General features: G+C 41.8%; 1 protein-coding gene across 2 annotated transcripts in view; it reads right to left on the bottom strand.

Annotated features, from left to right (window-relative positions):
- Window positions 1-337: 337 nt before the first annotated feature.
- KCNIP1 (potassium voltage-gated channel interacting protein 1) overlaps window positions 338-14,865 on the bottom strand; it is a 359,325-nt gene continuing 344,797 nt past the window's right edge. For both annotated transcript variants that reach the window (XM_040344693.1, XM_040344692.1), the window contains 2 exons: window positions 12,899-12,961; window positions 338-918 (listed from right to left, as the gene is read on the bottom strand). In XM_040344693.1, the coding sequence (XP_040200627.1) occupies window positions 871-918; window positions 12,899-12,961 (111 nt within the window). In that variant the 3' untranslated portion in view covers window positions 338-870. The remainder of the gene's footprint in view (window positions 919-12,898; window positions 12,962-14,865) is intronic.

Raw genomic sequence — 14,865 nt, forward strand, 5'->3', positions numbered from 1 at the left:
CTTTTTTCCTTATTCTGTTTATTGAATTAGGCATTTTCACTTCGCAAGTACATTTTCCTTAAGCCTAGTGAATGAGGTGAAACTGCTGACTTTCATTATCCAATAATGTGGAAGCAAAAACAATAAAAAAAAAATTATGTTCCTTGCATGTGATTGGGTATTCTTTGCAAAGTGAATTTTAACCACATACCCAGAGTCTATTCTACCATGAAAAACTACCTCATAACAATAATAAAAAATAAAAAAAATAAAGCAAACTTTAGTTCTGCTTTAAAATACTATTTAAAATACACTAAAATATATATATTTTTTGAAAACATAACTAGATTCAATGAAGGTGTTTGATATTTGCATTTACTTACGCTTTAATGTTTCTGTTCATAAAATATATTATAATCTGTTCAAAATTCAGTTCATGTTGAGTGTCTTCCTACTATATTTTTTACAAAGCGATACTAACACAAACTAGTAGTATGAAAAGCTTTTAAGTTTTCAGTTACAGTTTATGGCTAAACAAATTAACAGTATTGAATCTTATATTTTGCAATCAAACTGAATTAAAAAGCAAAACTAGCCAAACACATATCCACTAATAATTAAGTTAAAGCTATAAAACATGTAAACGCAGTACACATCCAAAAGAGTGTTAAATCCAGTGAATGCGTCACACAGGGGAAATCAAACAATTCTTTTTCCACAAATTGGAGATTGTTGATAGATGACAATATGGATTTCTATAAATTTGTTCTTTGATGGTTACAAACTTCATAATTACAAAATTTCCAGAGAATGTTTTGTGGTTCGATTTGTAACATTACAAACATTTCACAGTGCTATTGAGAGTCAGCACCATTGTTCACATATCCTTTTTTACATAACATTTTCAAAGAGCTGTAATGACCTCATGATATTGTCATCCTAAAAAGAAACAGAAGGCATACACCATGTTAATTTTCCACCTTGAATTATTGCATAGTTAAACATTTTAACAAATTACCCAGCTACTAAATTAACACACTGATGGTCTTAAAATAAGGCATCTCTAGTCAACATATTTGTTGCCAAAGTAAAAAGAAGTTTGCACATCCTCTGCAAGGACCCATCTTAAACACAATGCATTTTAATTATTTTTATTATACACTTACTTAAATTTGCTATATTTTAAAGATTGGAAATAGATACAAAATAAATGTGGCACATGTAAATGTTTCAAAAACAGAAGGTGCAATCAGTGCAAAAATAATTGATAGAGCAAACCCCCCTATGCAAGCTGAACACTATGGGCCAGATTCACGTAGAAGTGCGGCGGCGTAACGTATCGTAGATACGTTACACCGCCGCAAGTTTTCATCGCAAGTGCCTGATTCACAAAGCACTTGCAATGAAAACCTACGCCGACGGCCTCCGGTGTAAGCCCGCTGATTCAAAGGGGCGTGTGCCATTTAAATTAGGCGCGCTCCCGCGCCGGACCTACTGCGCATGCTCTGTTTCAAAATTCCCGCCGTGCTTTGCGCGAAGTGACGTCATTTTTCTGAACGGCGACGTGCGTAGCGTACTTACGTATTCCCGGACGTCTTACGCAAGAAAAAAATGTTGAATTTCAACGCGGGAACGACGGCCATACTTTAACATGGCTGTGTAAAGTTAGGGCAGCTAAAACGACGACTAACTTTGCGACGGGAAACTAGACTAGCAGCGACGTTGGTTTACGACGCAAACTCCCCCCAGCGGCGGCCGCGGTACTGCATCCTAAGATCCGACAGTGTAAAACAATTACACCTGTCGGATCTTAGGGCTATCTATGCGTAACTGATTCTATGAATCAGTCGCATAGATACTCTGAGAGATAGGACGGAGTATCTGAGATACTCCGTCGTATCTCCTTTGTGAACCTGGCCCTATTGGAATAACACAAAGTTCTAGTGACAAAAATTATATAAGAAAAAACTGCAGCGCAATTCAAACCATAAATGAAATAAAATGTAATATAATTTAAATTTAAATAATGCAAATACAATATTCAAAAAGATTTTTGAATAATGACAAATTATAAATGAAGCATGTAGCAAGTGAAAAAAAGTCCATAAAGATGATCAAGTGACAATCCCTCCACCAAAAGTCTCTCTATGTACTTCTCACCTCCCGGCATGGACCCCTGAATTACCAGGAAGTCATGCAAAGCAGATACTGTCAAAGATCAGACCCCCACAAAGAATCCTCAGCGGGAAAGTTCCGTGTTTGAATGTAACGCGTACGGTGGATGTAGCTGCGTATGACGTCACCCGCTGCTGTACAGTCCACAAGAGTTTTACTACATGCTGTCTTTGATTCGATCGTTTGTGAGTAACCTGTGTTTTTAATAAATGCTTGTGTCTTTTAAATAGCGGAGAGCACTTAGATCATTTCTTTTGTTTCTTATACACCTTACTTTGCCTGCTGAGTCTAAAGGAATTTAGTGTTTCTCTGTGGAGTCTAAGCAACGTTTTGGAGGATTCTTTGTGGGGGTCTGATCTTTGACAGTATCTGCTTTGCATGACTTCCTGGTTATTCAGGGGTCCATGCCAGGAGGTGAGAAGTACCTAGAGAAATTTTTGGTGGAGGGATTGTCACTTTATGTGAATCTTCAGCACTGGTGGATCATCTTAATGGACTTTTTTTCACGTGCTACATGCTTCATTTATAATTTGTCATTATTCAAAAATCTTTTTAAATATCGTATTTGCATTATTTAAATTTAAATTCTATTTAATTTTATTTAATTTATGGAATGGTTACATACCGGACGATAGTTGTCATCACCGTCAGTGGCTGGAGTCTGTTTCTCGTGGTCAATTCCTCTGTCTTAGGAGGAATTGTACCAAAGAGGAGGATTTCCAGCTTCAATGTCATGCCTTAAGGGAGAGATTTCTGGATAAGGGGTACAAGCCCCTTGTGTTGGATGAAGCCATCAATACAGTCTCTACTCTCAGAGATTCAGCTGAGATGTGGACACTGGATTCCCTCTTAGGTTAAACACACATATGGGGACATATTTTTTATACGTGGACACCGGATTAGGTTAAACACGCATATTGGGACACATTTTCTAGTTCTGATCACATTGCATCACATGCGGTGCAATTTATGCTTCTTGCATTGTGGTGGCCGTATTGACCTCCTTGTGTGTCCCCATATACTACATTCATTGTTTGTCATCCACCACTGTTAATCTCAGGTTTAAGTCATTCGTACAAGAAACTTTGATACAGGAATCTTTTCTCTTTTTAACATATCATATTAGACTTTATATATGATGGTTGGTCTAATGTTTATAGATTCATGTTATCATTTCCTGTAGACTGAATACATAATTTCCTGTTCCCGCCCCTGTGTGGGTTGGGTTTTGGATTTACTATGTATATAAAAGCAAGCGGTATGGGGGTGCAGTGATGTGCCCCTGTTGATGGCTCTCTCAGCCGAAACGTGTCGGTCCGCTTTTACAGCACCCCATACTGCTTTTATTATTATTCACGTGATTTTTATTTCAAATAAAACCTGTCATGGTTTAATTTGACCTGCACCATTTGGAGCACTCTTTCTTTTTCTTCCATTTTGTGTCCATCCATGTCCTGCTAATCCATTGTGGCTCCCTACATGACCTGCATTGGAAGTCGCATCCGTCCGGTTTCTGTGACTGGTGGTATTCGTCCCATCGGATTGATACAGCCATTGCCGCCCGGAAGGACCTTCTGTGCAGAGATCCAGGTCTGCTGAGACCATTACGCCTTTTAGACTTGCTGTTAATAGTAACAGTTGAGTCCACACCTTCCGGTAAGAGTACCCATTTTGTTTACCTTTTCAAGTTAATGCCTTTGGTGATCTCTTCAGACAACTGTACACCCCATATGGTTACATCCACCCATCACTTCTTTATTGAACTGTGAATGCATTTACTCACTGGAGTGATCCACCCACTTTCACCATTTTTTGAGACGTTATCTCTCACGTGGACTTTATTTATATACATTTTTGTATAATCATTGATCACAACATATTAGCGCTGCACTTTTGTTTCACCTTATTTAATTTATGGTTTGAATTGCGCTGCACTTTTTTCTTATATAACATGTAAATGTTTGGCAAGCTGTCCATCAGCAATCAGTAACACGGCTTCGATTTTCTTGCATTAAATTATATATTTTTTTCCATGTGGGTTTGTGACTTTTTGTTAAGCCCACTGTTCTCTATTTTCCTCATTGCAACGAATGCAATATTTTAACTTAAAAAACTTTAAAACTTAAAATGTTTGTAATGGCAGAATTTTTTTTCTCTTAATGAATTCTATGCATTAAGATAAAAAACTTCTGTGTACAGCAGCCCCCCTCAGCCCCTCTTATACTTACCTGAGCTCCATCACGATTTAGCGATGTTGCACGAGAGACTCGACTGTCCAGGAATCTCCCTCCTCATTGGCTGAGACAGCAGCAAAGCACTATTGGCTCCCGCTGCTGTCAATTAAAGTCAGTGAACCAATGAGAAAAGCCACGGTTCTGTGTCTGAATAGACATGGGGAGCTGCGGCTCAGCTCAGGTGCCCCCATGGCAAGCAGTTTGCTGTGGGGGCACTTTAAAAGGAGGGAGGGACCAGGAGTGCCAAAAAGGGACCAGAGAATGGGAGGGCCTGGGCTGCTCTGTGCAACACCACTGCACAAAGCAGGTAAGTAGAACATGCTTATTATTTTTAACAAAAGAAAAACAATACTTTAACCATTTCCCGACCCGCGTATTGTAAATGTACGTCCTCTTTTTAAACATGGATATCTCAGTAACGGCAGCAGCTGCTGCCACAACTGAGATATCCATGTTTTCAGCGGGCGGCCGTGTAAACGATAACGGCGGTCCCCGCGGCGTATTGGCCGCAAGATCGCCGTTATCGGCGGCGGGAGAGGGCCCCCCCCCCCCCGCCGCTTTTCCGCGCCCTCCGCCGCTTACCGGAGCCGTCGGTAGCGGCGGAGGAGATCCGATGCTGCCGCCTGGAGAGTGAGGACTTGAGTGAGGGCAAGATGGCCCCCACCCGTCCTCATAGCTCTGCTGGGCGGAAGTGACGTCAAAACGTCAGTCCCTCCCAGCCTCTTAAAGAGACAATTTTTTTTTGTCATTTTTTTAAATGACAAATTTTCCTTTTTTTTTTTTTTTTCTTGCATTTAAGCCTAAATATAAGATCTGAGGTCTTTTTGACCCCAGATCTCATATTTAAGAGGACCTGTCATGCTTTTTTCTATTACAAGGGATGTTTACATTCCTTGTAATAGGAATAAAAGTGATCATTTTTTTTTTTTTATATTTTAGTGTAAAAAATAAGAAAATAAATAAAATTAAATAAGAAAACCCCAAAAAAATTTTTTTAAAGCGCCCCGTTCCGACGAGCTCGCACGCAGAAGCGAACGCATACGCGAGTAGCGCCCGCATATGAAAACGGTATTCAAATCACACAAGTGAGGTATCGCCGCGATCATTAGAGCGAGAGCAATAATTATAGCCCTAGAGCTACTCTGTAGCTCAAAAAATGCAACTTATAGAATTTTTTAAACGTCGCCTATCTAGATTTTTAAGGGTAAAAGTTTGACGCCATGCCACGAGCGGGCGCAATTTTAAAGCGTGACATGTTGGGTATCATTTTACTCGGCGTAACATTATCTTTCACAATATATAAAAAAATTGGGCCAAATTTATTGTTGTCTTATTTTTTAATTAAAAAAAGTGAATTTTTTCCAAAAAAAGTGCGCTTGTAAGACCGCTGCGCAAATACGGTGTGACAAAAAGTATTGTGATGACCGCCATTTTATTCTCTAGGGTGTTAGAAAAAAATATATATAATGTTTGGGGGTTTTAAGCAATTTTCTAGCAGAAAAAAAAACTGTTTTAGTCTTGCAAACACCAAATCTGAAAAACACCTAAGGTCTTTAAGTGGTTAATATCACTTCAATATTTCCATTCCTCCTTGCAGACTTCTAGTTCAGAAAAATGTACACAACTAATTTTACTAATATTCAAGGCCTCCTACACACGGACGGACTGTCCGCTGAAAAAGCTCCGCCGGACCGTTTTCAGCGGACATGTCCGCCCGGAGATTTCTGTCTGATGGTTGTACACAAATCCGCACGTACACGATACGCGGTGACGTGGCCGCGCCGTGATGATTACGCGGCGACGTCCGCGGACCAGTTTCAGCAGACATGTTCGGTCGTGTGTACGGGGCCCAAAACTTCCAATTTGAGGGACATATAAAAACATTTTTTTTCTTGATCTGCCAGATTTTGCCCAAATTAACTTTCTTTAAGTGGTTGTAACCCTAAAAAAAAAGAAAATATATCCTGTTCCCTTATAGCAGGTTAAACAACACAGTGCTTGTGCTGTTTAACCTGTCTCTCTCTGCAAAAACTCTGGTTGATCCTGCCTGTTCCGCTGTCCCCCTATGTAAACTGACCATGCTAATCATGGCTGCTAATCCCTGATTAATGTGGTCAGTTTATGTGCCTCTGTCATCCCGCTGCTCTCCTCTCTCCCCCTCCCTCTCTGCCTGTCAGCTCCCGTGTGTGTGAGCGCCCCTCCTCCTGCCACTATTAATAGTAAAGTAAAGATAAAAAAATATCATTGCCAGCACCTCTGTTTTATGAAGCTATCCTACACTGAGTAAGTGATAGGCCCCATACACACGAGAGAATTTATCCGCGGATACGGTCCAGCGGACCGTTTCCACGGATAAATCCTCTCAAAGATTTCCGCAGATTTCTATGCGATGGAGTGTACACACCATCGCATTGAAATCCGCGCGGAAATCCTCTGGCGATGATGTGTCGCGCCGTCGCCGCGATTATAAGGAATTCCACGCATGCGTCAAATCATTACGACGCGTGCGGGGAATCCCTTTGGACGGATGGATCCGGTAAGTCTGTACAGACGAGCGGATCCATCCGTTGGAATGGATTCCAGCAGATGGATTTGTTGTGCATGTCAGCAAATATCCGATCTGCTGGAATCCATCCCAGAGGAGATTTCTCCGCGGAAACAGATCCGCTGGCGTGTACACACCATAGGATCTATCCGCAGAAACCCATTTGCTGGGATTTATCTGCGGATGGATTCTATCGTGTGTAAGGGGCCTTAGTGTAAAATGATGCCACTAAATACCTTATCTACAATCTGTTCTGGCCAGTCATGTGACCTACGGCAGCTCCCTGACTGACATCAGAGGGGATCTCGGCCCCTTATGCTGTAGCCCTTAGATCAGAGGAGGAGAGCGCTGTTGTTTTGTCAAAGACCTTTTTTTCTATTGGCTGCAGTCGCTGATCAGTATTACTACTACTGTGAGTACTGTAAGTACTGCTGTCAGAATACAATGTCCCAGCAAGGGGGGATTCCTCCATCCACCTGTTTGTGTGTATTGAGAAATCAGTTTGTTTGTTTTTTTCACTATGACCAGCTTAAAGTGTCCATAACTAAAGTGTCATCAAACACATTTCCAGTATTTCGTATAAATCATTCCCCCCTATGCTTGTGTATTATGTGGGGGCTAGCAGGGAAGAAGAAGCTTTTGTCAAACCTTCTGCTGAAGCTGTCATGCGAGTAGACACAGCAGATCATATGGGGCAGAGAGGAGGCGAAAGGATGTCATTCATCATACTGGAGTCATCCCTTAAGCTGGTATGTCATGTGGGGCTGCTTCCAGAGACTTTCTGATAGATTCTGAGCCTATGAAACATGCAATGCTGAATAATGTCTGAAGAGGCATGCTGAAAACATTGTTAGAAGTCTATAGTTTATTTTAGTGGATAAACTCTGCTTTGTGTGAGCAGAAGCTTGGACATAAAAATATATATATCAGAATTGTTACTTTCTAGGGGCTATATATTTTATTTTATTCTATATGTGATTTGTGTTTATAAAGGTTAATATAAGAAGGTAATATGGATTCTTTGAATTTCTTAATAATGAGACCCCCTTTCAAAGGTATTTGTGCAGGGTTCCTTCCAAGTACAGGGTCCACACACTTTTCTCTACATAGTAACCATTAAAGTATTCCTTAGAATATGGAATGTACACACTTCTGTACTTCTGTATTTTAAGATCTAATATTCGTATAAATCTAAATATATATCAAATATGTAGTAAAAATCTGCATATTCCATGGGATGTACTTCTTTTTCTTATCACTACAACATTTCCCACTGCATGTTCCGAGCTTCCCAGCACTGTTATTTTCCCATGTTTTTTTTTCCACATGTGACCCTTCCTCATTACCTTCTTTCCTTTTATTACTCCCTTCCTACATCTTTATGTCCTCATTCTCTATTCTCCCATCCTGTTCTCATCCTTTTATATTGTATTTTTGTATACCGTGCAGTGGCGGCCCGTCCATAGGGACGCACGGGCCCATCCCCCCCTCCCACAGTTTCACAAAAAAAAAAAAAAAAAAAACGGGCCCTTTAAGAACTTTTATTCAGCTAAAATGTCATTTTGACATTTTAGCCGCAGTTCTGGCGGCCGTCTATAGAGGGCGCTGCAGCGCCACCCCCTCTCGCAAATAACACACATTCGTGCATAAATGCACAAATGTATGTTATTGTTGGTTGCCAGCGCTGCCTGGTCTATTCAGATAACCGGATGCGGGACGCCGTTTACCCGAATAGCGGCAGCTGGTTGGCTGAGGGGAACTGCCTATCAAAGCCAGCGGCTCTGATAGGCTTTTCTCCGGCTCTCACCTGTCTATACTCTGAGCGCAGGCAATCTGCGCTCATTGTATAAGACAAACGGCCGTTTCAGCCAATCAGGTTCCCGGATTCTGGTTATCAGGAACCTGATTGGCTGAAGCTTCACCACAGCGGCAGAAGACATCGAGGGAGCACATGGAATCCTCAGGCAAGTGCTTTTTACAGGGAAAGGGGCACAGTGACATCATGGGGCACAGTGGTGACAAAGGGCACAGAGGTGACAATTGGCACAGTGGCATCATGGGGCACAGTGGTGACAAAGGGCACAGAGGTGACAATTGGCACAGTGGCATCATGGGGCACAGTGGTGAGTGACAATGGGCACAGTGGCATCATGGGGCACAGTGGTGACAATGGGCACAGTGGCATCATGGGGCACAGTGGTGACAATGGGCACAGTGGTGACAATGGGCACAGTGGTGACAATGGGCACAGTGGCATCATGGGGCACAGTGGTGACAATTAAAGGGCACAGTGGTGACAATTGGCACAGTGGCAACAGTTGAGGGGCACAGTGGCTGCGTTTGATGGCATGGCACAGTGGTGACAATTGATGGCACAGTGACTGCGTTTGATGGTATGGCACAGTGGTGACAATTGATGGCACAGTGGCTGCGTTTGATGGCATAGCACAGTGGTGACAATTGATGGCACAGTTGCTGTGTTGCATGGCACAGTGGTGACAATTGATGGCACAGTGGCTGCGTTTGATGGCATGGCACAGTGGTGACAATTGATGGCACAGTGGCTGCGTTTGATGGCATGGCACAGTGGTGACAATTGATGGCACAGTGGCTGCGTTTGATGGCATGGCACAGTGGTGACAATTGATGGCACAGTGGCTGCGTTTGATGGCATGGCACAGTGGTGACAATTGATGGCACAGTTGCTGTTTGATGGCATGGCACAGTGGTGACAATTGATGGCACAGTGGCTGCGTTTGATGGCATGGCACAGTGGTGACAATTGATGGCACAGTTGCTGTGTTTGATGGCATGGCACAGTGGTGACAATTGATGGCACAGTGGCTGCATTTGGTGGCATGGCACAGTGGCTGCGTTTGATGGCACAGTGGCTGCATGTGATGGGCACAGTGAGGCTGCAATTTTTTTTTTTTCGTTTGCGCCCCCCCAAAAATTTTGAGCACCAGCCGCCACTGATACCGTGTTTAATTATTAAAGGAATTTTCACTATTAAATGAAGACTGCTGTCAGCCCTATCCCTTGTATCTGAACTTTACGGGTCTCTCCCCTTTCTTTGTTTTTCCTACTTGCTATTTACAGTAAGTTGAGGGCAAAAGGAAAAGGCGCCACCCATTTAGGGTGAGTCTGTATCCCTATACCTTATTTTTTTTTAAATGCTGATGTCAGTTAACATACTGGCCCTTTGATTTGACCCCCCCCCTTTTTTTTTCTCCTCCTTTTACTACCTGCCCTTTCCTTATTTTCCTGTTACACTTAGGTTTTTCTGCTCAAGGCACTTTACATCCAAAATTATGATTGCCAAGACCTGGCTACAGGGGTGGAACCAGGGGGGAGCTTGGGTGTACTATAGCAATCCCTAAGCACCCCCATCAGCAGTTGCCCTGGACACTTCAGGGAAGAGGTTCACAGTTTGCAGCCTGGGTTTCCTGCTCATCCTGATGACTGCAGGCAGACTCAGCTCTTGATGTGAGTGTCTCTCCTGCCCCTGTGTGTACACATGGTGGTCAAGGAATAAGCAGGCACTTCACCTAGCTGTACTTCACACCAGCCTGCCTGGACACAGACTAATTATAATGTAAGTTTGCTTTGCATTGTGCTGAGGGACAAATACTGCAGTGCTTGTGGAACAACTGTCATATTTCTGATGGAACAACTGTAATGTTAGGGAAGCAACTATAATATTTGTGATGGAGCAACTTTAATGTAAGTGGAGCATATTGTAATATTTGTGGTGGGGAAACTTTCACGTTAGTGGAACAACTGTAATATCAGTGAAGCATATTCTAATATTTGTGGTGGAACAACTGTAATATTCACATAGTTACTAGTGTTGAGCGGAATACGCCATATTCGATTTCGCGATATATCACGAATATATAGACGAACATTTGTGAAATATTCGTTAAAATCGAATATTCATGATATTTTATAAAAAAATAAATTTTGAGAAATTTCGCTAATGCGAAATTGATTGCGAAATTCTCGTCCGCGCATGCGCGCTAAGAACACGCGAGAACGGAGATCATTTCCTGGATGCCAGTCGATTTTCGGATCGCTATTTTGTGCTGCCCAGCGAAGCGAAAATGGTGGGGAGTAACTTTTCATCCAGTGAGGAAAAACTGCTGATTAGTGTAAGTAATTTCACCACTGTTATTTCATTATCTTTAACTGCATTTTAGACTAGTTTAAAAGTTAGGATATAAGATCAGATATTAGTATTTCCCAAACAGTGTGTCTCCAGCTGTTGCAAAACTACAACTCCCAGCATGCCTGGACAGCTTGCTGATGTGGGGGGGGGGGGGTAAACTTTATTGGGGGGGGGAAATGTGAGAAAGGAGTGTTTTTTGTTTTTTTAGCAAGACAGGCACGCAGACAAAGACGCAGACAAAGACGTAGACAGCTACTAAACTAGAATAAAACTACCACACCTAAAACTTTTTTTTTTTTTTTTTTACACGGACAAAGACGTAGACTACGACACGGACAGCTACTAAACAGGAACTAAAATACTACAGCTAAAACTTTTTTTTTTTTTTTTAGACTGAAGGACGCACACAAGGACGAGGACTACAAATACTAAACTAATATGCACTAAACACTAACTCTACTTACACAAACTTATATGACTAAACTAAAGCTAATTTTTTATTTTTATTTTATACACAAAACACAGAGACTAAACACACACTAAACTAAGCTACCTTAAAGAAATGTACACTTACACTAACTACACAGAAATCTATCTAACACTAAGCTACACTAACCTGGACAAAACAACACAAATCTGAGCTTTTAGAAAAGCTGTTGGGTCTTTTTCTTTGAAAAAAGCAGTTGGTTATAGAAGCAGGAAACTCAGAACTGAAAGCACTATAGGAAGCACAATGCTCTAAGTTCTAAGATCGCAATACACTGGAAAAACGCACAGAAACACTCCACTCTCTCTAGCCACCTTGTGAATCTGCACTGAAATACTGCTGGGAGTGATCTTATATACTGGTCGTGCAGGCAGGTTCCTATTGGTTGCTATGGAGGGTGCTAACCTCTGACAACTGTGGTAGGAGAACTCTGATTGGCTCTGATGCAAAAGAAGGGCGGGGAAAGTATTCGCGAATATTCGTAATACGAATATTCGCGAAAGCGAATATTCGTCAACATAAAACGATCGCCTCAGCTACTCGGCCCAGGGTCTCTAATCATACCAGCAATGCTTTTAGACGTCGATGGAGATCACTAGGATGTGATCTGTTTTAAAAATAAATTTGAAAAAATACGAATATTCTTGAGCAACACTAATAGTTACATAGTTGGTAAGGCTGAATTGGTTTTGACTGGTATTGATTTTGTGAGGGTATGCACGCTTCTTTTTGTTTTTCGTCATTTTGTGGTAAAAGCGAAAAAGCAAGAAAACAATGTAATGTCCATATTTGGTCAATGATGTCACCCAGGATACCTTGGCCCTTTGTTGTGTGCATTCTCCTACTGGCTGGGGAAATGTCATTCACAGCGAGTCTTCATTAGAAGCGGATGTGTAACATGTTTTCCATTTTGGCAGGTTGGGAGGCATTGTTCATTATGACTGATTTGAATTTGCATCGCTGGATGACATGATTGTGACAATGGATTTATACAAGCAACTCATTCACAAACAGTGGTGGGGCAGTAAATGGTATTTTTATCATTGCACCTGTGATAAGTGTGAATGAATGACCCCTCGATCACATTGAACATTCATCTGAACTCGTGCAATTTCAAAACTGCATTTCAGTTTGACTTTGAGGAAGACTTGTTACATGTTACACCCTAAATATGGATGTAACATGGTCCAAAAGATGGCAGTTAGCATTTAAGCATGACCTGTTACATTAATTTTAAGGCTAAATAATTTAAAGTGTAAAACAGATTTTGTACTGTGTTGAACAGATCAGTAAATTAAATAATGTCTTACCTCTTGGCATGACTCAATGAATTCATCTAAAGTTACAACTCCGTCTTTATTTTTGTCCATTTTCTGAAAGAAAAAATTACTTCAGTTAAAAGATAGAAATGAGCAAGAAACAACATAACCTTATTGAAATAAATAACTAGGGAAAACTTCATAACCAAGCCAAAAAAGTTATATGTTCTTCCCCTTGAAATCCTTCAACTGACAATTAGTGCAGCAGGGGCTCTCAATCCCGGATGTCACTGACAGTTCAAGTCCCCATTGATTATTGGGAACAAATCACCATGGTTCCTAATCATGTGATCACCATGTCAGATATGAAAAAATGAAAGTTATCCATCTACAAGTAAACACCTTTGTGCTGAGATGGAAAGTTAGACGTGTCCTGCCACTAGATTGTGTGGTCTGACCACTACTTGTCCTGCAGAACCTGCTTGCTCCCCACTACCAGGACCATCTTTAACATGGGGCAAAAGGGGCAGCTGCCCAGAGGCTTATAATTTGGGGCCCAATAGTGCAGTGTATGGAGGATTGTGGTATTAACGTATAGTAATGTGCAGTACATGGAATGTAGTATTGTAGAGTACAGTATGGTAGTCTATAGTAGTGCAGTATAGAGGAGTGTGATGGTGAAGTGTATGGAGCAGTGTAGAACAGTACAGTGTGTCGGTTCAGTAGTTCAGTGGGTAGCAGTGGTGGGAGGGAGATCACCCTGTCACCATCACACACTGCTCCATTCACTATTCACTCTGCCCTGACTCCATCATTCCATACTCCTCCACTCTAAATATCACTTCACCCCTCACTATGTATACTGCCTCCACCCAATATTTCTCTATTCAATATAACAATAACAATTTACTCTGCCCCCACCCCATACTTCCCCAAACTGTATAACGCTGTACTCCTTACTATTTACCTTGCCCCCACCTCATACTGATCCACTCTGTATAACACCACAACCCTGACTATTTATCCTGCTCCCAACCCATGCTGCTCCATATTATACAACACTGCATCCAAACTATTTACCCTTCACCAACACCATAATGATCCACTCTATTTAACAATGCACCCCGATTGTACAAGGGAGCACCATCAACCCCAAGTATAATGCTGAACCCATGACTATGCACCCTTTCCCCCACCCTATACAACCACTTTCCAGTACTAGGGGGTACAATCTGTATAACATTACACTTCTTTAGTGTGTACCCTACTCCCTTCTTTTACTGGAGGACCTAAAATTCTGCACCCCTTTACTGTGAACACTGCCCCATCATAGTACTAGGGAGCCCCATTCTGTATAACTCTGCACCCCCCTTACTGTGTACCCAGCCACACCCCCACACTGCCTATACTAACAAAATGAAGGCCTGCTTCGTAGAACACTACACCCCCTTTCTTCATATACTGTCTGTCCTCATTAGTACTAGGGAGCCCTACTCAACTGTGCCTCCTAACTTACTCGGTCCCATCTCATTCTGCTCACTAGTAGTACTAAGAAGCCCCACTCTCTCGAACACTGCACCCCTTTCTACTTACCATGCCCCTATGTCACACTAGCTTATCTTGGTACTGGAGAGCCAAATTTCTAAGACACTGCACCCTGCTGCAGTATAACCTGCCCTTACCACAATACTTCCTCATTTGCTCCAGGTATGGTGGCCCACTCTTCAAAGTACTGCACTATATAATATCTCTATACCTCCCCTTCTCTAAGATTTTGTTGGGATGGAGATATAATTGCATAGGCCGTACCCAAGAAAACGTTTGCCCAGGGTCCAATCAATATTAAAGACGGCCCTTCCCACTACCTCTGTGTGCAGAACCTTTGCCTCTCCCGTCAGGCCTGTATGATGTATGAAATAAAGGGGATTGTTTACATATCTTTAATGAAAGCTTTAACAATATGAAGAATACATATGTCATGGTTTGTTGCACAATACTTTACCACCCAAGAATGTGGT

The sequence above is a fragment of the Rana temporaria genome, chromosome 3 (assembly GCF_905171775.1).
Source record: "Rana temporaria chromosome 3, aRanTem1.1, whole genome shotgun sequence".
Lineage (NCBI taxonomy): Eukaryota > Metazoa > Chordata > Amphibia > Anura > Ranidae > Rana > Rana temporaria.